General features: G+C 35.3%; 1 protein-coding gene across 1 annotated transcript; it reads right to left on the reverse strand.

Annotated features, from left to right (window-relative positions):
- Positions 1–861: 861 nt before the first annotated feature.
- LOC110877524 ((R)-mandelonitrile lyase 1) lies at positions 862–3,435 on the reverse strand. Its single transcript, XM_022125677.2, has 2 exons — positions 2,690–3,435; positions 862–1,902 (listed from the first exon to the last, which is right to left on the reverse strand). Exons 1-2 carry the CDS (start codon positions 3,162–3,164, stop codon positions 1,010–1,012), a joined length of 1,368 nt encoding a protein of 455 aa, XP_021981369.2. The 5' UTR covers positions 3,165–3,435; the 3' UTR covers positions 862–1,009.
- Between the last annotated feature and the right edge of the window lie 21,476 nt (positions 3,436–24,911).

Below are 24,911 nucleotides of genomic sequence, written 5' to 3' on the forward strand. Positions count from 1 at the left end.
ACCTGTGGCGTGTCAGTTAATCTAGACCGGCCCTACAAACCGGCCCTGATGGACGACAAATAAGTAAAACTGTATACAAGATTATTTTTATATAATTGTCCCAAGTTACAAAAGATATTTTTGCCTAAGGGCATTCAAACTAATTTTCAAACTCTTTTCAAAAATGAGTCAGTTAAGTTGTATTTACCAGTGTAAACTGACATATTTTCCAAAAAGGCTAAGTGCAGGTACTATACGTAATAGGCTGGCTACTCCAGGCATCAATAATCAAGTCTCGCAAGCTCTAGATGTCAAAGTCTGTTGAACAAGTTTCCTCTTTATTTTGATCCGCCTGTGGATCTGTTTCAGCCACTTTGTGATACTTAATATTACAATTTTATTCGGTTGAAATAAATCTATCTTTTGCTTCCGCTGTGCATTTAAATTTGTGTTGTTTGACTAAGATGATATCAACTACGTCACGATACTCCCCACCGGGCCCACCGGTAATACGTGGAAATATCGGGGTGTGACATGAGCTGGTCCGGGTCATGGTATCGGGCCAGAAATGCATTGAACCAGAGTTTAACCGACGACCCGGCGGTTGGACCGGGAAACCTGCCGGTCGGACCGGCTTTTGGAAGGGTTGGACTGGTTTTTTAAATATTTTTTTTCAGATTTAACGCTATTAATTTTTATAATATCTACGATACCTTCTGGTTCTTACGTCCGGTCGGACCATTGAACCGGTAAGAAAACCGGTTCGACGTCCGGTCCAGTTCTGAAAACGTTGCTTTTATCTAAAAGTTCTGCGACTTTGTTAGGCAGAGGTTAACCATCTTGATAACTTTAGGAATTAACACCGATCTAAATCGTTTGAAATAAGTAAGGTAGAAAGTGTGAAGATTTTTTTCATTCATCACATTGAAAAGCTGAATTATAAAGGAATACAAATAAAAGTAAATGGAAAATAGAAATGTAACAACATACATTTATTCTTGGAACTAGCAACTAGTAACACATCTTAATATCAAGAATGATTGTTCTGTGCTGCTCTTTCATTAACTATTTTCTCAGCAATGTATCGGCCTAACATCATAGTGGTTGCCTGAGGATTCGTTCCTGGTGCGTTGAAATATGTAGAAGCATCCACAACTCGTAAAGAATCCACCCCTATGACTTTTAAGTGGCTATCAACCACCTTGTTTACCAAGCATCCGCCATGGTGATGCCAAAATGTAGCCAATGTTTGACGACAGAAAGTCGCAATGGACTCTTCATCAGAGGAATCGGTGGGTATTGATGGACCAATATAACTGAAGCGCCTAGGACCAATGATGCTGGGAAACTTATATTCTTCCATAGCTTGAGTTTCCAAAACGTTCCTAAATACATCAACAATATTGCGGCATTGGAGTAGGTCTGCAGTGTTAGAGTAATAATTAAACCGAACTCTTGGGCCAACTGTGACATCAAAAGACGATATTAGATTCAGCGAGCCAGTTGATTTTGGTCTCGAGACCTTTCCTCCAAATACTACCACACTTAAGTTTGCTGGTGGAATCAAGTTTAAGTTAGGAATGAAAGGTATGAGAGATGTAACTCGCGGAATTGCAAGAGACTCCACATATGGGCCACTGTTTGTGATCCCGGCTACACGAACTCCTACATCAGTTAATCTAACGGGCACCAAAAGATTAATGCTATTACGAGGATTATCAGCCATAAATTGTCCGACAAATGGATGGTCCCGAACAACTGGAATATTTAGAGACAAGAGGGACGAATTTGGCCCTAATCCACTTAGTAGCAAAAGTTGTGGACTCCCAATAGCTCCGGCACTCAAAATTACTTCTCCGCCTGTTCTTACATGCACTTCGTGACGTGTTCCATTGGAATCATGGTATCTAACGCCAGTTGCAGCTGTCAAGAAAACAATAAAAATGGTTTTTGTACATAGGATTAAAAGGTATATAAGTTAATTAGCTGGTAAAAAAAACTATGAAAGATATGTTTTCAAAGGATTGCATTATTATATATATTTATTTACTTCTTTAATCATCTAATTGTAATCTATTTATGGGTTCGCCTTTCAGAAAAAAAAAATAATAATAATAATTGTAATCTTGTGTTTTAAAAGATTTTTTTAATTATAATCTATCTATATGAAGAGATTTGTATAAGTTATTTATATGTAGATAAGAAAATTACATTATTTATGAATATTCGTTTAATTCTCTTTATTTATATTATCATGATATATGAAGCAAATCATTCTACTTTTCTTTTTGAATGTTTTTCTAGTTTTCACAAATTAGTCACCGGTCCTGAATATTAAAACGTGGAAGTCTGGAACAGCAAATGCAACAATAATCTATAAGAACCAAAACAAAGTTCAAATGCAAAAAATGAATCATACATGTGGTAAAGCTCTAACCAAGGTTTCTCATATGCTCAATTTGTTAGGCTTCGTTATTATAGAAACTAAAACAAAGTTTAAATGCAAAAAATGAATCATCTTAGTGATATATTTGAAAATGACTGCGTTATTATATTTATGTATTACTTTCATAATTAATTGCTTGTGATCTCTATGTATACAATGTATAGAACTTGAAAAATATTATTCATGAAAACTTTCATTATATTATCACAAGAAAACAATCTTGGTGTCTAAAAGAACTTGAAAATAAATCATGGTTGCACATACCTAAAGGTTCAGAAGTGGAGAAGATGACCCGATCCACAATTGCATGCACTACTACCTTTAAATTATCAGGGTTAGCTTTACTGAGTAGCTCCACCGCACCATGTCGTATCCCGGAATCATCAAATGTCGAACCACCAATCTTGGTACCTTGAACATGGTCCAGGATGAACCCATTCCCCGGACCAACTCCAGCTTCTACGAACGCGTTATACGTAGATGCTTGCCACCTACGCAAATGATCTGTACGAGTAACAATACTATTTTCTACCCACTCATACGCGCTATTAACAGCACTCATGTCCCATTCAATACCCGAGTTTTGGTAAAAGTAATCATCACCTCGGGAATAAAACCCGAAATTTATCATGCTAGTACCTCCCAGAACCCTCCCTCTAAAGTTTAATACACCATCTTCAGTGATAAAGCTTTGAGCAGGGGAATCAAAGGGGTTTGTATATAAGATGGGGTTCAACATTCTGTCTTCGTACACGATGTTAGGGTCCGAACTGGCTACACCACCTCGCTCAAGCAGTAATACAGAATACTTTTCTGATAAAGTGGCGGCTAATGGGCAACCTGCGGTCCCTCCTCCAACGATAATGTAATCGTATGCTTCCTCCGGAGTAAAATCAGTGGCTTCGTGTGTGAAACCAAGGTAACTATCATCTGCATATGCTATAGACAATGAATGTTCTTTAAGGGGTTAGGGGTTGAACCTGCGAATTCGTTTAGCTAGACACAGTGTTGTCGTGTGAACCCAATGGGTCACTCTTTAATTTGTTTAACCCATTTATTTTTTATTATATTTTTTGGAATACGTAGTGTGTCAAAATTTTTATTGGTTGGTATATTATGCTTTAAAAACTGAAGGAAAAATGAACATAATATTCATAATTCAAATGTAATTATTCGGAATACATTTCTATTTCTTTTTTTTATTTTGTAAAAATGTAAATGTAAAGTAATATTCCTATTCCTTTTTTATTTTGTAAAAATGTAAATATAAAGTAATAATATGTGACAAAATAAAAGTAAAAGTAAAATTGGCCGTGTTCAGATCAACCCCAAATATTCATATTGTGTTCGGGTTCATATATTTTACATGATTTTTGGGTTCATGTCACACTATCCACCGTTTATCACCATTACATATGATATGAACATCTCCTCTATTATACAACTCATAGAAAAGTTATATAAGTAGAATTGCATTATGATACGACCCGTATAATAAATAATTTAGCAATATGATGCATTTAGTAAAAACGGAAAAGGTACGTGAGGAAAACTCTTTTGGTAATAAAAGTGAGTAGAAGTTGTAACATATCTCACGATTGACGGAGAGAAAGAAAGAAATGAGGATTACATGCCTGAATGAGAATTAGGTTCTAAGAAACATTCGATTTTCCATTGCAATCTGACACAGATCACGAGAAGAAACACTGCAAGCAGTTCATGGTTCACCTTCTTCATATTGTTGTTCGAACACAAAGATAGATAGATAGATAGATATATAGAGTGGGATGGCCTTTTAAAATAAAAACGTTAGTTGACCTTCGTTCATAACTAGCTTAGTGATATGAAAATACACATGGTATTTAATCTTATAAATTAGACAATCATGTGATAAATTATTTCACTTATTTTGCACATGGTATTTATATAATCTTAAAGAGGAATGTCGGTGGACATTCCTCTTTTAACCCCTTAAGTTTTTTCAAAGTTCATTTTTACCCTACAGACATTTCTTTTTGACATTAAGTTTTTCAACTTTCATTTTCATCCCTTTTGTAGGCCCTTTAGTTTAGGCTATGTAATTTTCAACCCCTTAACTTTTTGTAAACTTTATAAAATGTCACTTTGACCCATCGAGAGTATATATATTCTGTTTTTTTCTTAATACATTCGGTCGTTAACTTAAAAAAAATTGTTCTATGCTTAACTTTATGTACGTGTTGGTATAAAAAAGTGTTGGTCTACGTTTCGATGAAAAAAATTGTTTGAAAACAAGTCGGATAAAATATAATACGTTTTTTGCTTACTTTTTTATGTATGTTTCGATGTCAGGTTTGCTCAGAAACACTATTCAGGTCAAATATAATACGTCTTGATTTGACAAAATAAATTCAAGTTGGTCTACGTTTCGAAGTAAATTTTGTTTTCAATTATAATACGTTTTCGAGCATACTTTCTATGTATGTGTCATTTGTTTAAAAATAAACGGGTCAAATACGATTCGTGATTAAATTCGATTTGGTCTACGTTTTAACGTAAAGGGTCGTTAATAATCTATATATAATCACGCCGCATAGTCGGTACAATATTCGAGTTTGTCTACATTTCGACACAAATTTCGTATACGTTTTCCTATAAGTTCGAGTTTGTCTACGTTTCAACGTTAACTTGGTGTACACTTTCATGCTTTATTTTGTACATTTCCTACATATGATTCAAGTCGCATATTCGTTTTGACTTGATGGTATTCGAGTTAGTCGGGTCGCATATAATATCTTATGATTGTATGGTATGAATTTAATTTACTTTACGTTTTGATCGAATCACGATGCTTATATAGCTTAAACTGAGTTCAATCATACGCATAACGCTTGAACTAATTCATTTGACCTTTACGAAGTATCCGCGCCGCAACGCGCGCAGATCTTATTACTAGTTTAATCTTATAAATTATACAAGAGTAAACTGCCATTTTGGTCCGTGATGTTTGATCACTTTTGCCACTTTAGTCCAAATTTCAAACTTTTTACATCTGTGTCCCTGTGGTTTCAGTTTTATTGCCAGTTTGATCCAAAAATGAAATAAGGTCATATTTGTCTTATAGAATCTTGCTATTTTGTCCTTTTCCTCAGGGGTAAAATAGTCATTTTAAACATTATATAAATATATATAAATAAAATTAAAAAAAAAACTAAACACCAGTCTCACAACTCTCTCTTCATTTCTTTTTATGAATCTACCGTATAAGTAAAAAAAATCAAGTCGAGCCAAAAGGGTGTTCAAATCAGATCAGTGAATAAGGGAATTGAAGCTAAACAAAGCAAAACCCAGATTCTAAATGAAAAACCCACATGAGATTCAACTTCAATTGTTGAAAGCACAACACATGTAATTGTAATTAGAAAAGTTATATAAGTAGAGATCTAGAAGAAATCAAGAGAGAGCAAGAGAGATCCATACTTAGAAGCAGGTAGAAATGTTGGTGAATTTGAATTGGAAAGAAGAGGTGGGGTTTAAAGAGTAGTGAGAATGAAAAGGACAGGGGAGCTTTAATGGCGGATGATAATGGTATGTCAGAGGTGATGCGGCGGAGGTGAGCCCAAACCCTGGTGGCAGAGGTGATGCGGCAGGTGAGCCTTAACCCTCGTTATCTAATTATGGTATGTCACCGATCTCCATTCCCCCAATCTGAATGTGAGCCCTAACCCTAGTGGCAGAGGTGATGCGACGAGCGGCGGAGATGATGGTGTTGTAGAGGGTTGCCGGTTCGGATCGAAGATGGAGGATGGTGTTTGGTGATGGAGAATGGCTGTTATTAAGGTTTAAACATAAAATGGAGTTGTGGGGAAGGAGATGGTTCTGGTATTAAGGTACAAACATAAAATGACCATTTTGCCCCTAAGAAAAAGGACAAAATAGCAGGATTTTATAAGACAAATATGACCCTATTTCTTTTTTGGACCAAAATGACAATAAAACTGAAACCACAGGGACTCAAATGCAAAAGGTTTGAGATTTGGACTAAATTGGCAAAAGTCACCAAACATCAGGGACCAAAATGGCAGTTTACTCATTATACAATCACGTGATAGATTATTTCACTTATTTTAATATTAAAAATATCATATTGTTATTAATATATATATATATATATATATATATATATATATATATATATATATATATATATATATATATATATATATATACAGGATTAGGTTCAAACGTGAACAATTTCTCCAAAGTGAACTGCGTGAACTGATCTTGGCTCTTGATTTTTATGATCTTAAGATTTTAAGTGAATGGCATGATGGTAATTATTTGGTTATTTGTTACTATTTAATTAAGTGAACAAGGGTATATGTATAATTTCCATATTAACTTGATTGCATAAATCCCGTTTATATCCACATTTAGGTTTCAAAATCCCACACATATCTTTCTCTATCACATATCAGCGCCGACAAGCAGAGGGGACCATCGAAGACTGCATCAGTCGCCGGAACTGGCCGGAAAAGCAGAGGAGACCATCGAAGTGGTTAAGATCTGTGTACCAGAAATAGTTCTGAGATTCGAAGTGGTGAAGATCTGTGTACCGGAAAAGCAGAGGAGACCATCGAAGTGGTGAAGATATGTGTACCGGAAAAGCAGAGGAGACCAACAAACTGATAACTCTGAAAATCTGAGATTCAAAGTGATGAGAGACGAAAAATCGATTGATTCATACCTCCGATCTGCATAAATCCGGTCTAACGAAACAGCATAAATCCCGTCCGATCTACATAAATCTCGTCTGATCTGCGAAAAAAAAGTATAGGGCCCTAGATCTGCATAAATCCCGTCCAATTGATTCATACCTCCGATCGATAACCATCACCTGCTCGATATCTACTACCTCCGATCGACACCTGTACCAACCGATGATTACAACCTCCATCTCCGATTGACCGCCGTCGACCGACCGCCGTCAACCTCCATCTCTGATTGACCGATCGACCACCGACCAGGTATGAAGTTTGCAATTTTTCATTGTTTTTAATGTTGAAAATTATTATTGTTATTTTTTGATTGAGGTTCTGAAGATTTTTTTGAGTTTGATTATTGAAAAAAAAAGTGTGCAATTTTTCATTGTTTTGATGTTGAAATTATCATTGTTTGATTGAGGTTATGAAGATTGTTATTATTGTTAAGTTGTTTAGCGTTTTTTGGAGTTCAATTTTTTTTATTTTGCTCTGTTTTTAATGCGATGTACACATGTGTATTCTGATTTGTTCTGTTTTTAATGCGATGTACACATGTGTATAGCGTCTGTTTTTTTTTTTTTTTTTGTGATATCTCAGTTTTTTTGTGTATTGAATGTGTAAAGTTTTTGATGTACACTTGTGAATTATGCAAAGTATTAGTTGCTGAGTTTTTTTTGCTCAATTTTTTTATTTTGCTCTGGTTTTAACGCGATGTACACATGTGTATTCTGATTTTGCTCTGTTTTTAATGCAATGTACACATGTGTATTCTGAATTAACGCGATGCACACATGTGTATAGCGTCTGTTTTTGTGATATCTCAGAATTTTTTGTGTATTGAATGTGTGAAGTTGTTAATGTACACTTGTGAATTATGCAAAGTATTAGTTGCTGAGTTTTTTTATTCTATTATAGGAGATGTCATTAACTAGAAAAGTGGAGATGAAATTTCGATAAGAATGATTCACATATGAGGTCGATAAGGATGATCCACATATGTTTGTTTGCTTGGTCGATAAGGATGATCCACATATGTTTGTTTGCTTGGTTGATAAGGATGATTCAGCATACAATGTGGCGAATAGTTGTAAAAGATTATGTTTTTTGTTTTTTCAGTTATGTTGGGTTTATTGTTTTGACGAAACTGGAACTTGTAATTATATGTTTATTTTTTGTTTGGTTTGGAAAACATTATGGAACTTGTAATTTGTTAAATATAAAATAGTTTTACAGGTATTGTTAGCTAATTACACATATGTACGATGCTAGTACACATGTGTACTGTTCTATTTATATCCAATTACACATGTGTATACCACTATACCGTTGAAATATGAAGGTTACATGGATCTTAAAAATCAAAATTTGAATTCTAGTGATGAAATCTGAAATAAAAATTAAAATTGAAATCTGGTGACTTATTGTTTACTTTGATAATTATCTTATTAATAAATAAAACATAATGTGGATAATGAATTTAAAATAGGAAAGATGTAACTTAATTCAATTATTAAAATAATGATTTAAATATAATTTTTTATATAATTACAATCATACCCTTAACAACTAAAAAGGAAATCAAGGATCCAGATCTGTTCACACAGTTCACTTTTGGGAGGTTGTTCACGCTGGAACCCTACCGTTTATATATATATATATATATATATATATATATATATATATATATATATTATTGACATTTATTTTTATGCTTTTCAATTGATTAAAACATACTACACATTTTTCGTTGCGTCGTACAACTTTTGTTTAATTACTGAATTTATTGACAATTAACCTTTCTTGTATCCTAAACTATACAGAGTACTGTGTAGCAAACTGAGTAATGATTAGCATAATAATGTATTTTTTTGTGTCGTAAACTATATTATACCTGGAACGATAGGAACTAAACCAATATCGACTCAACAACATCAATACAGGTCTCGGTTTAATCGGAACCGACGTCAACATTCTTTTTTTTGGTTATCGTTCAATGTAACATAATTTGTTTATTTCCAAATATAATATTTTATAAAATTCCGTAAGTATCGTTGCGTAAGTTGGTTTTATCTAAGCTTCAATATAAATATCATTCAAAACACAACCACTGCAACAAGCAGACGAAGCTCACTCCTTAATATTGAAAACCAACGCGATACTCTTTCATGGACCTATCCAAACATATTTTAGAAAAGAAATAATATCACTTTTCTAACATATAATTCTATCATTCTTTAATAACTTTTGTTTGTTAACAATCTAATAATTCTTAATGTACAGTTATAAATAGTTTCTTTTACTACGATATATATATATATACACACATATATATATACATATATATATACACATATATATATATACATATATATATATATACATATATATACATATATATAGAAACGGGATCAGGAGAAAACGCTCAAAAGTATGAGAACGGTGAGAATGCATCCTGGCCTAACACGTGGCGCGGGACATGATCAGGGTCCAAGGGGTATTTTTGTCTTTTCAATCTTCTTTTATTTTCCCAACTCGGTATAATATTTTCTGGCGTCTAAGTTGTTTTTGTCGTTAATTGTATTTATTAAACTTTTTGGCGTTGAATTAATTGTTTTTGTGTCACATAGATAATTTTTTGGCGTTATAGCGTTTTCTGGTCAAATTTTTTTGGTGTTTTTGTGGCGTTTTGTATAATAATTCACTACGAGTCATTAATATTTTCATAAGTTAACAATAAGACCAAATGTTTTTTTGGCGTTTAGTGAATTTTTTGGTGTTTAATACATTTGACAAGTTACTTTGCCAGCACCCGTTCTCACAGTTTTCACACTACTTTGGTGTTTGCAGTTTTTGGCTTTTTATATAATAATATATTTTATTTGTAGAGAATTATATAACAAAACAACAGATAACTTGATAACAAAACAATATAAAATGAAAAAGAAAAAAAAATTAAAAATGGCAATCTAATTTCTCTTCCGAATCTTCACTGTCATCAGCTACTTCTTCTTGAATTTGTTTTGGCATTTCGAACCTTTTGAATACCTTAGCTAGATGTCAACTTTCCAACATAAACCCCGTCTTTTTTCAGACGAAGCTGCTTAGTGGCATCCTGTTTTTTGGTGTGATATTCTTGTTTGGTGGCATGTCATTAAAGATCAACTCTTGCTTGATGCTATTTGTAATAATGGAGTCCAAAATAGCATTTTTCACTTGTCTTGATCCATTTATTCTATGCTTATATTCATCAAGAACAAAGTTCACATGATGGCTCAGTCTCTTTTTCTTGAATATTTGTCCATCTCATTCAGCAAAATATTATTGAGATAACCCCCGTAGAAGAAGAATCCATTCAGTAATAGCTTTTCCATCTGTGGTTATTTTAACCAACATTATTTGGCGTTTTAAAGTTAGTGGTTCCTAGAGTATATGGCTTTTTTTGTTTTTCTGGGTGTGATCAATTTCATTGTGTATATACCCCTCTCTTATAGGAGGTTTTTGGCGCGTAGTTTAGGCGGGACTTCTTTATTGTAATAAATGATAGTAATAAAGTAACCGTCTTTTCAGTTACTGTTTTTTTTATTTACTGTTTTGTTCAGCTTTTATCAGTTTTATAGGTGATAGGCGTCCCATCTTCTAAATTTGGCATTTTTTTTAAATGGCGTTATGTAGACCAAGATGACAAAATACAATAATGGAGAAAATAAAATATTAAGCAGGAAAAATATTTTTGTTATTTTTGGCGTTTTGTAAGAAATAACCTTTTTTAGTATTTTTTTGGCGTTTTGCTAATAAAGAGAGAAATATATCATTTAATTATCTTTAAAAAAAAGATTATACAGAAGAAAAAAAAGAGGAAAAAAATTATAACCCTTCGTCAAAAGGTACTTTATCCGAAAAGTATCCATCACTTGCGTCATCTTCTTCCTCGGAGTCTTCATCTAGATCTTCATCCATGTCATCGCCTTCACCTTCATCAGCTTCTTGTTCCTGAAGATTCGGAAGCCTCCACTTGAACATGTCTTGCATTAACTCCAATTTTGAGTCCATTTCTGTGTTCGTACAAGTGGCGTTATGCAATTCTTCCATGAAACCAAGACCCTGCTTTGTCATGATGTTTTCTAGCCAGTAGACTTCCTGCTCTCCGCTGTCGTATGTAACGGTCACCATGTCTGTTTCATCATCAAAACCCCATGATATCATGACAGGGTCCGGCTTCACATCTGCTTTGATTGGTCCAAATTTCCTGGTTAATGCTTTTATAAGCATATGTGTTTGATGTCATTAGTTGTCTAGAGCGATGCCAAGGGATAAGATACCCCTCTGTACCTCTTCTTCCATCTTCAAAATTTCCCTGACCGTCTTGACATACACCCTCCATCTGCTGTCAAAATGGGGGACGAATATGAGCTGTAAAAGACCCTTTTACCCTTAATGAAGCGCGTCCCATATAATAAAATTGATGTTATTAACGAAAACGCCACCACACAATCTAGGCCATGGATTGTTTTGATCGAACGACGCATAAGCGTTCTCACCGTTCTCATACTTTTCATCGTTTTTTCTCTAAATCCTGATCCTATATATATAGGGTCAGGATTTAGAGAAAACGGTGAAAAGTGTGAGAACGGTGAGAACGCTTATGGATCGTAACAATCCATGGACTAGATTGGCGCGGTGACATTTTAGTAAATAACACCAATTTTACTACGTGGATGCGCGTCATTATGGGTAAAAAAGTAAAAAACCATTCCTCACATAAAACGCCATTGAAAAATAAAACGTCAAATAAATACAAAACATCAATTTTATAACTGCGTACTTTTTTCGGTGTTTTTATTTAAGTTCTCTGGCTACAAAAACGCCATAAAATATGAAACGCCATTTTACATCCGGATAAAAGTTAATTACATTTTTTGTTATAAAAATAACATCCCGCCTAAACTATGCACCAAAAAAATTCTATAAATAGAAATGCTTCACCACCTTCCGTTTATCACACCAAAAAAAACACACAGTGGTTGCTAAAAGAATTTACAACTCAATGTAAAACGCCAAAAAATATGATGACAGCAAACATCTTTTCTTTGATTCCCAGTAATGTTCTGCATGAAGCTTCATTTAATGATTTGTTACGTGAGTGTAGAAAGATTTTGCTGCATGAGATGGACAAAATTGAAAAAAGAGGGACTGATGACACCCATATGTCATACTGTCATCTTTGTTCCTGAAGAAGGTTTGGATGATAAGAAGAGACCTGTACCAGTGTAAATGCTACTTTGGCCTCAATGAAAATAATGAAGACCACAGGCAGATAGCATCCACCCACAGGGGGTCGCTCTATGTCTCTAACATCCACAAAGACACTTCAACACATGAAGAAAGAAAATAAACAACGCCAAACCCAAAACGCCATTTATTTGTCACATTTCTTGTAGTTTCAAAAGAAAAAAGAGACTGATGACACTGAAGATTTAAAAATCAAAAATTGCTTCTACTTTTTTTTTAATTTTCTTTATTTATTGTTTGTTTTGTAATGTCAGTTAATAAACAACAAAATAATATTAATGTTATAATGAAAAATATAATAAAACGCTAAATTTAGCAAATACGTGTAAAACGTCATAATGCCATAAAAAAGCCCCCAAAAAACTACCAAACTATAATAAAATTAATTTGAACAACTAATATTATAAAAAAAGCGTCAAACAATGTGCAAAGAATATAAAACAAAAGAAGTCCAATAGTTATCTAACCGCCATTGGAAAACAAAACGCCATAATTACAGCCGTCAAAAGATTTGACGTGTGACACCATTAAAACAATTGAGTCTGAAAACAAAACACGGTAAATTGCAAAAAAACAGTAAAATGAAACGACAGAAAACCTAATTACTAACATTTATTATATTAAATTTATTTATCTTTTTTCAAAACTCCATAATTACCTGACATACGCGAGAAAAAAAAAGTCAATATAAATGAAGATCATCAGAACCCAAGCTCAAACACGCCAAAAAGACTAAAACGCCACATATTCTCCAAAACGCCAAAGAATTTAAAAAACGGCTAAGGTTATTGCATGGAGGTTTGAAAGGAAAGAAAAACGATTCATCATAAAGTTCTCTGACAGGAGAAGGGTAAAGGTAAGAACAATAAAAGCCATGATGAGAATGAATGAAAATGTTCAGAAGGATATCCTGACCCTTAGGGTTCCAAGAGACAACGATTGTAAAAGAACAAGAACTGTAATAAAAAGACTGGAGAGAAAGTTTCCAGCAGAAGATGATGAAGATGAAGATGATGATGATATTGAAGAAACTCATATACCAAAACTTAGCAGTTGGGTATTGCATGAGGAAGAAGGAACACTTGAAGTTACTTACAAAACGGGGTGCAATATTCAAGACCAATGGAAGAAATATTGAAGACAGGGTTGCTATTTATCATTGAACAACTCTGTGATTTAACACCTTCAAACGATCCAAAATCCAAGGATGCAGAGATATTCAAGAATAGGCTGCAGGAAAGAAGAGACGAGCTGATGGCGCTATACGCAAAAATGAAATTTGATGATGAAGAATTTGAACAAAGTAATGAAGAAAGCGATGGGTACATCTCTGATGTAATCCCACCTACGGAAGACTATTAGTTTATTTTGATTTTCGTGTTATTGTAGTTTTATAAAATATTAATCTATGGTAATGAATTATTAACAAAAAGATACAAAACGCCAAAAATGACATGGAAAAAGCCATAACGCCAAAAAATTAACTATGTGACACAAAAAGAATTAATTCAACGACAAGAAATCTGAGAAAAAACAATAAAACGCCAAATAATTAATAAATCTACATAACGCCAAAATTATCTTGCACGCAAAAAATAAAGAAGCATGTCAAACGCGAAAATCGTGAAAGGAGAAGAATACTAAAAAGACAAAAAAAAACCCTCGGACCCCTGATCATGCCCCACGCCACGTGTTCGGCAAGGATGCGTTATATATATATATAGAGAGAGAGAGAGAGAGTAAGGTTCATTTGAGAACCACCTTTATTGTAAGAAACCATGAAAACCAATGTGAACACACCGAAAAAACCTAAAAAAAAAACTAACCACCACCACCCTCCCCCCCCCCCCAAGCTAAATGCTAAAAACTAACCCCCCCCCCCCCCCCGCCCCAATAAAAAACCTACAAAACACACATTTTTTTTTAAATATTTTTTTTAGCTAAAAATCGCTACTTTTAGTAGTCAAAAAAAATTTTATTCTTTTCTTGGTAACGAAAATTAGCGATTTTTCGGTAAAAAATATTAAAAAAAATTCGTGTGTTTGTTAGCTATTTTTAGGTATTTTTGGTTGTTTTCACATTGTTCTCGCGGTTCTCGCAATAAAGGGTGGTTCCTAACGGATTTTTCTCCTATATATATATATATATATATATATATATATATATATATATATATATATATATATATATATATAGGGGATAGATCATGAGAAAACTAGTTTAAATGAGAAAACCAAAAAACTAACTGAAAAAGCCTAAAAATCATACCAATTTTTTTTTTTACAATTTCTTATAAAAAATCGCTATTTTTTATGTATGAAAAAAAATTTAATTTTTTTTTTGTTTTACTGCACATGTACACTAATACAGAAAGCCTAAACCACTTAACCCACCCTCCACCGACACCACCCGAAAAACCTAACCCCCACCCCTCCCCCTCTCGAAAACCTAAAACTAAACCCTAAACATAAAGCCGAAAAAAACCCACCCCCCCCCAGCCCTCAAAAACCTAACCTCCCCCCCCCCCCCCATCCACAGTTTAACGCCATTACATATGATATGATATGACATGATATTCATGTTGTGTTTGGGTTCATATATTTGACGTGATTTTTGGGTTCATGTCACACCATCCACCGTTTAACACCATTACATATGATATGAACATCTCCTCTATTATAAAACTCATAGAAAAGTTGTATAAGTATGTTTGCATTATGATACGACCCGTATAACAAATAATTTAGTAATATGATCCGTTTAGTAAAAACGGAAAACGTACGTGAGCAAAACTCTTTTGGTAATATATGTGAGTAGAAGTTGTAACATATCTCACGATTGATGGAGAGAAAGAAAGAAATGAGAATTACATGTCTGAACGAGAATTAGGGTCTAAAATACATTCGATTTTTCATTGCAATCTGACACACATGAGAATTGAGAAGAAACAATGCAAGCAGTTCGTGATTCACCTTCTTCATATTGTTGTTCGAACACAAATATAGATAGATAGATAAATAGAGTGGGATGGCCTTTTAAAAGAAAAACGTTAGCTGACCTTCGTTCATAACTAGCTTAGTGATATGAAAATACACATGGTATTTAATCTTATAATTAGGCAATCATGTGATAGATTATTTCACTTATTTTGCACATGGTATTTAATCTTATAAATTATACAATCATGTGATAGATTATTTCACTTATTTTAAGATTAATAATATCATATTGTTATATATATATATATATATATATATATATATATATATATATATATATATATATATATATATATATATGGGAGCGATAAAATGAAAACCACCTTCAGTTATAAGAATTGCAAGAACTAGTTCCTAACCACTAGATTAACAAGATGGATGGATAAGAATAAAAGAAACTAAAATTAATATTAAATACATTTTCTCTTATTATTTCTTTAATATTTTAATGCAAAAGGCTAGTTTAGTAAAATTACTATTTTTTTGTCTTTTTGTCTATATTATTTTTTATAACTTTTTTGTTTTATTATATTATTTTTTATTTTTTCAAAAGAATTTTTTTATTAAAAAAATTTTTAAATTCAAATTTTTTTAACAAGACAATTTTTTTTGCGCGCCGTTTTTACGCCCGGCTTTTTCACGCATCGTTTTTTAACGGGTAGTTTTTGCACGCCGTTTTTTACGCTCGGCTTTTTCAAGCGTCGTTTTTTTTAATGCGCCGTTTTTTACGTCCCGTTTTAATGCGGCGTTTTTTACGTCCCGTTTTTTTCGCGGCGTTTTTATGCGCCGCATTCACGCCTCTTGTTTAGGCACTGTTTTATCACACGGTTTTTTACGTTTTACAATTTACGTAGAAAAAGTTTTACGTTTTACGTTAAAAAGTTTACGTTTTACGTTAAACTTTTTAAACTTTTTACGTTTTACGTTAAGCTTTTTACGTTTTACGTATAACTTTTTACGTTTTACGTTAAACTTTTTACGTTTTACGTTAAACTTTTTACGTTTTACGCTAAACTTTTTACGTTTTACGTTTTATGTTAATCTATTTACGTTTTACGTTAAACTTTTTACGTTTTACATTAAAAAACTTAGGTTTTATGTTAAAAACTTTACGTTTTACATTAAAAAGTTTACGGTTTACATTAAAGTTTTACGTTTTACGTTTTAATTTTTACGTTTTACAATTTGCGTAAGTTTTACGTTTTACGTTAAAATTTTTACGTTTCTACAATTTATATAAAAAAGTATTACGTATTACGTTTTTACACGAAAATTGTTGGGATTGAACCCTATCAGAGGAACAAATAATTAAAGCCAAAACTGGGTCAGAGCAGTGGATCCAAAATAAGTAGAAGGTATGTATACAAGTCTCTCCCTTTGAAAGTGGTTTCAACATCTGATGACCTCCAATCCACTGATCCTTACAACTACTGACCTACAACTGCTGATCAAGTCAAAGAATAATGAAGATTAAAGCTCTGTTGATCAATCTACTGCTATAGGTCAAGCACTGCTGAAGTTATCAAGTACTGCTGGAGTCACAACAGTGAAAGGATAAAGAAGTAGTTTAGGTTGTTTTATGCAATGCATTGTACAGTAGTTAGCACAAGCAGTGTTTGTATTAGATCAGCTGTTAGAGTTTGTTAGGAGGTTAGATGTCCCTTTCATGGTGATGTCAGCAAAGATGCCACAGTGGTTTGGGCGTGCCTATAAATAGAACAGTAACCTGTACTGTTCTATTAGCTCTTCACCACTTTTCTTCCTGTACGAACAATCACTTTGAGCTCAGGCTGAGGGGGAGTTTGTTACATGCATGCATTGTAATCGTTATTGAAATAAATTCAATCATTCGGTTCTTTGTTGAAAATGTGTGCTAAAAGCAATTCTCCTGTTTGATTGTGTACAAAGTTTGTTTCCATTTATATTCCGCTGCATTACTTGTTCATCTTTCATCTTAAATCAAACATAAAACACAATCAATCCAAACTCAGATCCTAACAATTGGTATCAGAGCTCAGACAGTCAAATTTGATTTAACAGTCATTTTGACATAAATAGTTCAGCTCGCAATCGTTGATACTGATAGTTGTTCGTTTTGTTGAAAAACATAGCAAGGTTTAATCACCATTAAAGTTGATTAATCAGTGCGTGTAAAACAACCAGGATGACGTCTCAATCACAAGATGATAAGAATAACATTGGCTCACTTTTCAAACCACCCATGCTTAAACGAAATGAATACAACATCTGGGAGAGAAGGATGGGACAGATCCTTGCTCAACAGAACACTGATGTTGGAGATTTGTTGTTTTTGGACACATGTTCCTATGGTGCCAAGTGCTGAGGATATAAAGAAGTTCGAACCGAAAAAACCTGAAAACTAGACTGAAACTGATTTTCAAAAGTTCGAACTCGATGCCAAAGCATTTAGCATCATTGCATCTGCATTACCCAATGAAATTTATGCTGGGCTGTTACACTGTAACATTGCCAAGAAATTATGGAATGCACTTAAGGAACAGTTTGGGGGAACTAAAGAAGTTATTGAAAATAATAGGGAAATTCTGAATCAGCAGTATGAAACCTTTTGTCACATTAAGGGTGAATCATTGACTCAACAGTTTGAGCGATTCAGTTGTCTCATTAGTGAGCTAAGACTTGTTAAAGTTACATTTGCTAATTCTACACAAAATAGAAGGTTTCTTAGATCACTACCTGAAAAATGGGATACAATTGCTTTTGTAACTAGGAATTCTGCTGAGTTCAAAGATGATGCGTGTGAAGTGTCGTATAGTATATTTTAAGCCCCTTTAACACTTTTTTTAGTCAAGTTTTAAATTTATAAAACACGATATTTACTAACACTAAACACACAGATGGGCAAATGCACCCATCGTGAGCGTAGTATAGTGTTGGTAAGATACCGAGGTTGTCTAAGGACACAAGAGCTTTTAATACCGGTTTATCCTCAACGTCTAATCAAATCAAAAGTTTAGAAAAAGGTTTTTTGAACTAGAAAAATAAAACTAACTAAAATGCTGAAAATAAAATAAAAATAAAAATAGATAGACAAGATGAATCACTTGGATCCGACTCGTGTTTAGTGTAACCTTTGATTATTTCCGCACTTTTGCACTTTTTAAGAGATTATCTTAGTTATTGTAGTAAGCCCCTCTTTTGAAGGTGACGTTACCCTCAACCTAGTATTTTGAGTCAGCAAGGATACAATCCTAAAGGGTTGGATTATTGAAAGATAATTAATTAAGTTATTAATGTGTAATGTGGTAGGCCCCTCTTTTGAAGGTGACGTTACCCTCGGCTAAGTAGTCTGAGTCAGCAGGGATACAGTCCTAAGTAGCCGGGTTAAAGTTTTAATAGTAGCTTACATATGAGGGGATCAAAGAGTTTGGACCCCCGCCATCCAAAACCAGTGGGTATTGAAGGAGGTCCTACTAAATTTGACCCAGGTCCTTGCAGGATCTATACACTGAACAAGGCAAGACTCTTACCAAACCATTCCCTTAACCCCCGACCAGGTAGCCAACATATCTCCATATAGACCGTGGAGATATGAATGGTGAAAATTTTTTATTTTATATAGACAGTAAAATAATGCCAAGACACCACGGACAAATGATAAGGAAGAATCACCTTCAACATAAGAAACTAGTTATTAAAGTCATTAATATATAACCAAATAAAAAGTGCGAAAAGATTAAAAATAAAAAGCATTACACTAGACAATTGTCTTCACAAAGTGATGTAAGAGACTTAGGCAAACATGGCCTTTGATTGTCAAGAACTCTTACGATCAATCTTGGATCCCGGGACTACTCACACACTCTATGATGGATGATGGATGATGGTGGTGTGGTGGTGATGGAGTGTGGGTGAAGTGTGAGAGAGGTGGTGTGCCAAACGATGGTTTGCAAATGAGCCAAGCACCCCTATTTATAGCTTGAACAGAAGCTCGGGCACGGCCCCGTGTCCACCTATCTTCTTTTCCTTCATTAATTGCAGTTTGTCTGCATTAGTTGACCACGCCCCCGTGTCCGCTGGGCACGACCCCGTGTGCAGAAGCGTATCTGTACTATAAGATTTCCTCAGATTCTACGAATCTTAGAGTTGACCACGGCCCCGTGTCCGCTGGGCACGCCCCCGTGGTGGGTGATAGAAGCTTCTACAGCTTTGTCTTTTCTGCTGACACTTGGGCACGCCCCCGTGCTTATTGAGCACGAGGCGTGTTCAGCTGTTCTCTTGTTTTTGCTTGGGAAGATGTTGTCGGGGGTTTGGGCATGGCACGTTTATTCCTTTTCTTGTATTTATGTTAGATTTAGTTGCCTTTTTGCTTCTTTTATTCATTTGAGCTCATTTAATCCCGAAAATACAAAAGGAAGACAAAAACACACTTTTTCCATCATTAGTACTAAAAAGGGTTAGTTTTATGCCACATTTGATGTAATTTATATGTTGCATTTTGTACACATCAAATACCCCCACACTTGAATCTTTGCTTGTCCTCAAGCAAAACTCTTTATAATGTGGCTTTTACACTCCCAAATGGAACGAGTAGAAGAGAAGGTTTTTGGGCTTGTCATAGAGTGTCGGGATTTCCAAGATTCTTTATTAAGTTTTATTTTTATTTACTTACAATCCTATTCGTCATGATTTATTTAAAACATTACATAAGATAAATTACTTATTAGGGCATAACATGCCTTTTTAAAATTCCATTTATATACAAGTTCACATACCTCACGGGGGATCACTCAACACTCGGCCAAAGATGTATTTTTAGTGAATCACTCGAGAGCGGCATGGAACTTACTCCTACCATAAGCTTGCCAAGCAATCAATCCTCCTCCTTTTTAACTATACACCTTTGTAAATATCAAGAGGACTTTTGGATGAAGGGTTAGGCTTGGGTTAAAGGTAGGTGGTTGGGTTACTGGTTAGTAAAATGGGGAAAGACATAAAAAGCGTCGGTTTTCGTAAGACTTTTTATTTTTGTAATTTTTATTTTGATGAAGCCATTTTTCAAACAAAGTTATTTTTGATAAAATTGTTTGTTTATTTCTTGTTGCTTCATCATCATCATATTTTTTTAAGGAAGTCATAAAAAACCGAGCTTGTTACTAAAACAAAGGGTTAAAAATAAAAGAAAAGGGTTTGGTGGGTAAAAAGGTGTTTGTTTTGGGTTAAGAAATAAAAAGGTTTAGGCTCAAAGGGGTTAACTAGGGGGATTTTGGGTAGGTGGTAAAAAAAGAAAAATAATGGTGTAGAAATAAAAAGAGTTAGTCCTAATGCCTCCATCATTTACTTACTCGGGTTTAAGTTGGTAAGAACCGGGAATGTATCGTCGTGGCAAGTTCTAGAGTCGTAAGAACTAAGCGGCTATTCACACAAGAAACGAAAAATGAGCATTTAGTTTAAAGATGTGTATTTGTATGCTCAATAAAGGCTCAAAACTCACTTTTTGTGGGATTGGGTTTTTATGTGATCAAGTATGTATAATCAAATTTTAACTAGATTTGTCATGCCGTTTCATAATTTTCTTATGTTAGTTCTTTTTATCACGACGCTATCGGTTGTAAATTTGTAAAAATATAACCTTTTATAACTTGAAATTCCCAAATGAAACCTAGACAAGTAAAAAAAATGAATTTTTGTTTGAAAAATTTTTGGGGTGATTAGCGGTTCTAATAGAGTTTTGTGTAAGGCTTGTAATTAGGACTTGCAAGATTCAAGGTTTTAGCATCCCCCCCACACTTAAATTACACATTGTCTTCAATGTGTCCCAAAAATAAGTTTTTAGGTTGATTGAATGTGTAAAAAGGTGTCAAAAAGCAAGAATTTATGTTACTGGGCGTCTGGACACGGCCCCGTGTCGGATGAACACGACCCTGTGGTCAGAGTGCCAATAAAGATAACTTACAGAAGGTGGACACGGGGGCGTGTCGGCTGAGCACAACCCCGTGTGTGGCAAAAATCTGCAGAATTTTTACAAACAGCAGGTGTGGGGCAATGGGCACGGGGGCGTGTCGGCTGGACACGACCCAGTGTAGACAATCTGCAAAGGTGCAAAACAGGTTTCTGGCTTCGGTTTTCCTGTCCCGGCTTTAGTAGCACTAATGTTTAGTGCTCTAAGCCTCGTATGTACCTGTTTTTATCAATAACACTACACCAAACCATAGCAAGCATCCTAAATTACCATTGTTTAAGCATCCATACCACAAAGTTAAAAAGAAAAATAAATGCAGAAAGTAAAGGAGTTAAAGGAAGTAAATTGTTCAACACACGGCACGCAGGCCGGAAATTGTTCATAAGAAAAGAGGGTTAACCTGTGGGACCTCCAACCAGCTGCTCCTACCTCTGCTCCTCCCGCCTAGTCTATGTCCTCGTCTTCATCATCATTTCCTCCTCTATGCCCCGCCATGTACTCCCGGATGTTCCCAATGTCATCCTGTATGTCGGAGATGTTTCTCTCAATTGCTCCGACCCGGGTGTATGCGTTGGTGGCCATGTTATAGGTGTTCCTGGTGCACATGAAGTTTTCATGCAACAAATCATGTAAGCTTTAGAAATTAGGAAAACCGCCTCCTTGTGAGGAGGATTGGCCCGGATCACCATGGGGCTGGTAGTAGTATTGAGGAGGTGGTTGAAAATGTGGAGCGTGAAGGACGAGTGCCTCTTGCGGGTTCCATGCATGCCCCTGGACTTTTTGGAAGCTAACCGCCCCGTCTTCGGCTTCATAAATCAGGTTCATGGAGCGGCAGATGGTTATATCCACTCTCCCTGACCATGGGCTCTTTTGGAAAGACCTGGGCATGTTCACGAAATGCTTGAAGAGACGGTATATCCACCCTCTGAAGAAGATAGGGGTTGGTGGAGTAGCGAGCCGGTTCCAATGCATGTTTCGGAGCACGAGGTAAGGAACATCGAGGTGGGTGCGGGTATGAATGCAATGAAGAACTATCAGATCTCTTAACCCTACAACGCCACTGCTATCATGCCTTTGGCTAAGAGAGTAAGTGAAGACCCTATGGATGTAATGGTAAAGAGGGTCCCTCAACTTAGTGCTCTTAGTGCTGCTTGGGTTGTAGTGCCCTTCTCCTATTTGAGCCCAAGCGGCTTGGCGTTCGTTTTCTGATAATTCATGTAACCCTCCGGTGTTTTCTTCATTACCCGCATCTTCCTCCGCATATAACCCAACTATTGACCCAAACTATGCCATCGAAATTGAGTACTTAGTCCCCCCACATCGGAATTCTACTCCATCATTATCAAATGGGTCGGATCTTGAATTGAACACGAATGTGCCTATAGAATTCCAGATTATATTCGTGGACTGAGCGAAGTCGAGTGGTTAGGGCAGCTCTTAGTGGGCCGGTGACTAGGTTGTTAAACTGGTCAAGTTGGTTCACTGCTCCTAAAAGTACCATGCATACTTGTCGTGGGTATTCCTCCGGCCTGGTTCGAAGCACATCGTATCTTGCTTTAGCATCCAACTCATTTGCATTGAACCTTGTGAATTTCTTGGACATCTGCAAGAATACACTAAACAATTAGCACGAAACAGTGAAATTTTCAAAGAAAACTGAAAACAGTCGGCTGAACACGGCCCCGTGTTCAGCGGACATGCCCCATGTTGGCCTGAGTTTGGCTGGACACGCCCCCGTGCTCAGCGAGCACGACCCCGTGTCCAAACGTCTGTTTCCCAAAAATCCCATTTTTGACCCGTTCCCGAAAACTTGAAAATTTTTGGTCCAGTAGGGGCGGTTTTCCCCGAAAATGAAACCCCAAGTTTCGTTTTTCCCAAAACAAACCGTTTACCCCTTCAATTTTATCTTTTTCGGTTAAAAAACAAGGGTTTGAAGTTTTTGTGAGAAATCGGGCAAATCTATGAACAATACAAGTGGATTTACTTCCTATAACATGAATCTAAACTAATGCTAACAGATTTATGCAAAAATTTGAGGTTCAATCCGGATGAAGTTCAAGAACCCTAGATTTTTCCCCAAATTTTTTATGTTTTAACTACATGTAAATGCTTAATCTAACTACTAATGATGATAGAATCATACCTTGATGTTGTTAGAAGTAGAGGAGACGTCGAAATCTTGCAGAAAAATCGCCTGAACCCGAGAGTTTTCAGGGAAACGGGGCGTGTGGAATGAAAAAAACTGTGTTGGAAAAAGGGGGTTTTATCCCGACAGTTGCGCGGACACGGCCCCGTGGACGGGTAACTTTATATATATGTATATTTGTGCTCGCGTGAGTGCCCTTGTTTCCCAAAAACTTGGTTAGAAGACTTACCGATTTTGATGTCAACTCGTTTGTTCGTAACTTACCAGGTATGATGTTGATGCTTTTATTCTTCGACCGTTTGAAGCGGGATTTCTTCCTCATCATCCTTAATGAATCCTTGATAGAGCTTCAGCCGCTGGCCATTGACTTTGAATGGGATTCCATTCCGAGATTTAATTTCTACTGCACCGTGTGGGAAAATATGGGTGATGGAAAATGGTCCTGACCATCTAGACTTTAATTTACCAGGAAACAATCGAAGTCGTGAATTAAACAATAGAACCTGATCTCCTACTTGAAATTCATTAGGTTTAATGTGTTTATAATGCAAAATTTTCATTCTTTCCTTATAAATTTCAGAGTTAGAGTATGCACAATTCCTTAGTTCGTCTAATTCATTTAATTGAGAAAATCGGTTTTTTCCTGCAAATTCTAAATCTAAGTTTACATTTTTAATTGCCCAGTAGGCTTTGTGTGCTATTTCTACTGGCAAATAACAGCTTTTTCCATAGACGAGCTTATATGGGGTTGTACCTATTGTTGTTTTATAAGCAGTTCGAAAAGCACATAAAGCATCATCTAATTTATCGGCCCATTCCTTTTTATTTAACCCTACGATTTTTCGAATATTCGTTTTAAACATCTATTAGTCAATTCGGCTTGTCCGTTTGTTTGGGAGTGATATTCTGTTGAGACCCGGTGATAGACCCCATATCTTCTTAAAAATTTTTCAAGTTGATGGTTACAAAAATGGGTACCTCTATCACTTATTAATGCTTTAGGTGTTCCAAAATGAGAGAATATTTTTTTCAGAAATCTTACCATGCCTCTTCCATCATTTGTTGGAAGTGCCTTGGCCTCGGCCCATTTAGACAAGTAATCTACTGCCATAAGTATATATTTGTTTCTTTTTAACGATGGGAAAGGTCCCATAAAGTCGAGTCCCCACACATCAAAAATTTCACAAACAAGAATGCCATTTTGTGGCATTTCATTTTTGGAAGAAATATTACCTGTTCTTTGGGAAGCATCACATGTCTTGACAAGACTTTGGGCGTCTTTGTAAATGGTAGGCCAATAAAACCCAGAATCAAATACCTTTCGTGCGGTACTAGCGGCACCATGATGTCCTCCGTATGGACCTTCATG

Source organism: Helianthus annuus, chromosome 9, assembly GCF_002127325.2.
Source record: "Helianthus annuus cultivar XRQ/B chromosome 9, HanXRQr2.0-SUNRISE, whole genome shotgun sequence".
NCBI lineage: Eukaryota > Viridiplantae > Streptophyta > Magnoliopsida > Asterales > Asteraceae > Helianthus > Helianthus annuus.